Source organism: Morone saxatilis, unplaced genomic scaffold (genome assembly GCF_004916995.1).
Source record: "Morone saxatilis isolate NCDOM2014 unplaced genomic scaffold, NCSU_SB_2.0 Contig20, whole genome shotgun sequence".
Classification (NCBI taxonomy): Eukaryota; Metazoa; Chordata; class Actinopteri; family Moronidae; genus Morone; species Morone saxatilis.
The window spans coordinates 7,904,097-7,904,770 of record NW_023339763.1 but is presented as its reverse complement, the minus strand read 5'-3'; the positions used below and the strand labels follow the sequence as shown (position 1 = coordinate 7,904,770).

General features: G+C 42.9%; 1 protein-coding gene across 1 annotated transcript in view; it reads right to left on the bottom strand.

Annotated features, from left to right (window-relative positions):
- LOC118331972 (solute carrier family 22 member 4-like) overlaps positions 1-668 on the bottom strand; it is a 1,046-nt gene extending 378 nt beyond the window's left edge. Inside the window, exons 1-3 of the mRNA XM_035667077.1 lie at positions 575-668; positions 316-470; positions 1-130 (exon numbers count right to left, since the gene is read on the bottom strand). Of these exons, the coding sequence (XP_035522970.1) occupies positions 1-130; positions 316-442 (257 nt within the window). The 5' untranslated portion in view covers positions 443-470; positions 575-668. The remainder of the gene's footprint in view (positions 131-315; positions 471-574) is intronic.
- Between the last annotated feature and the right edge of the window lie 6 nt (positions 669-674).

Sequence of the window (674 nt, the reverse complement as noted above, 5' to 3'; positions counted from 1 at the left end):
ATCAGCAGCAACCGCCATTCACGGAGGAAGTAAGCCACAGCTGGCATTGCCATATACCCCAAAGCAGAGCTCATAAAAACCCCAAGGGAGCAGAAGACCACTCGGGCTTTTGGGCTTAGAGTTTCTGTACCTGCAGGTGTAATACAGTAATGGGAACTTATCATAATAATAATAATAATAAGGGAGTTTCATTTCTCTTCAGCTAGGCCTGCAGTACGTTTTGAACAAGAATATTTGTCGGAGAATAGTTTTTCTGTTTAACCTACAAGGTTACTCGGGTTATTGTATGTTCAAAATCCTTAATGGAAAACTTACCCAGCACATATGCAATGGTATAGTTGGAGAATCCCCCTGCACCCGCAAAAAAAAAAATGAGGGTGAAGATCTCCCAGCTCGGGGAGAATATCTGCGCTGTGATTGCCACATTCTGAAGAGCCATCATGAGAAAGAGAGCTGGCCTCCTTCCAAACCTGTATAAGACATACAGTTTGTAGCTGACTAAGTTTCATGATTGTTCTTTTTCCCTAAGAGAACATTTGTGCTGTTTCAGACAATGTAGTCTGACAGTACGTACCTGTCAGAAATCTGGCCTGAGACAAAGGCTCCCACTAGCACACCAATGTAATGGATAGAAGTGGTCAGCGGAGTTTTGTATCCATTCTCACATACCAAGT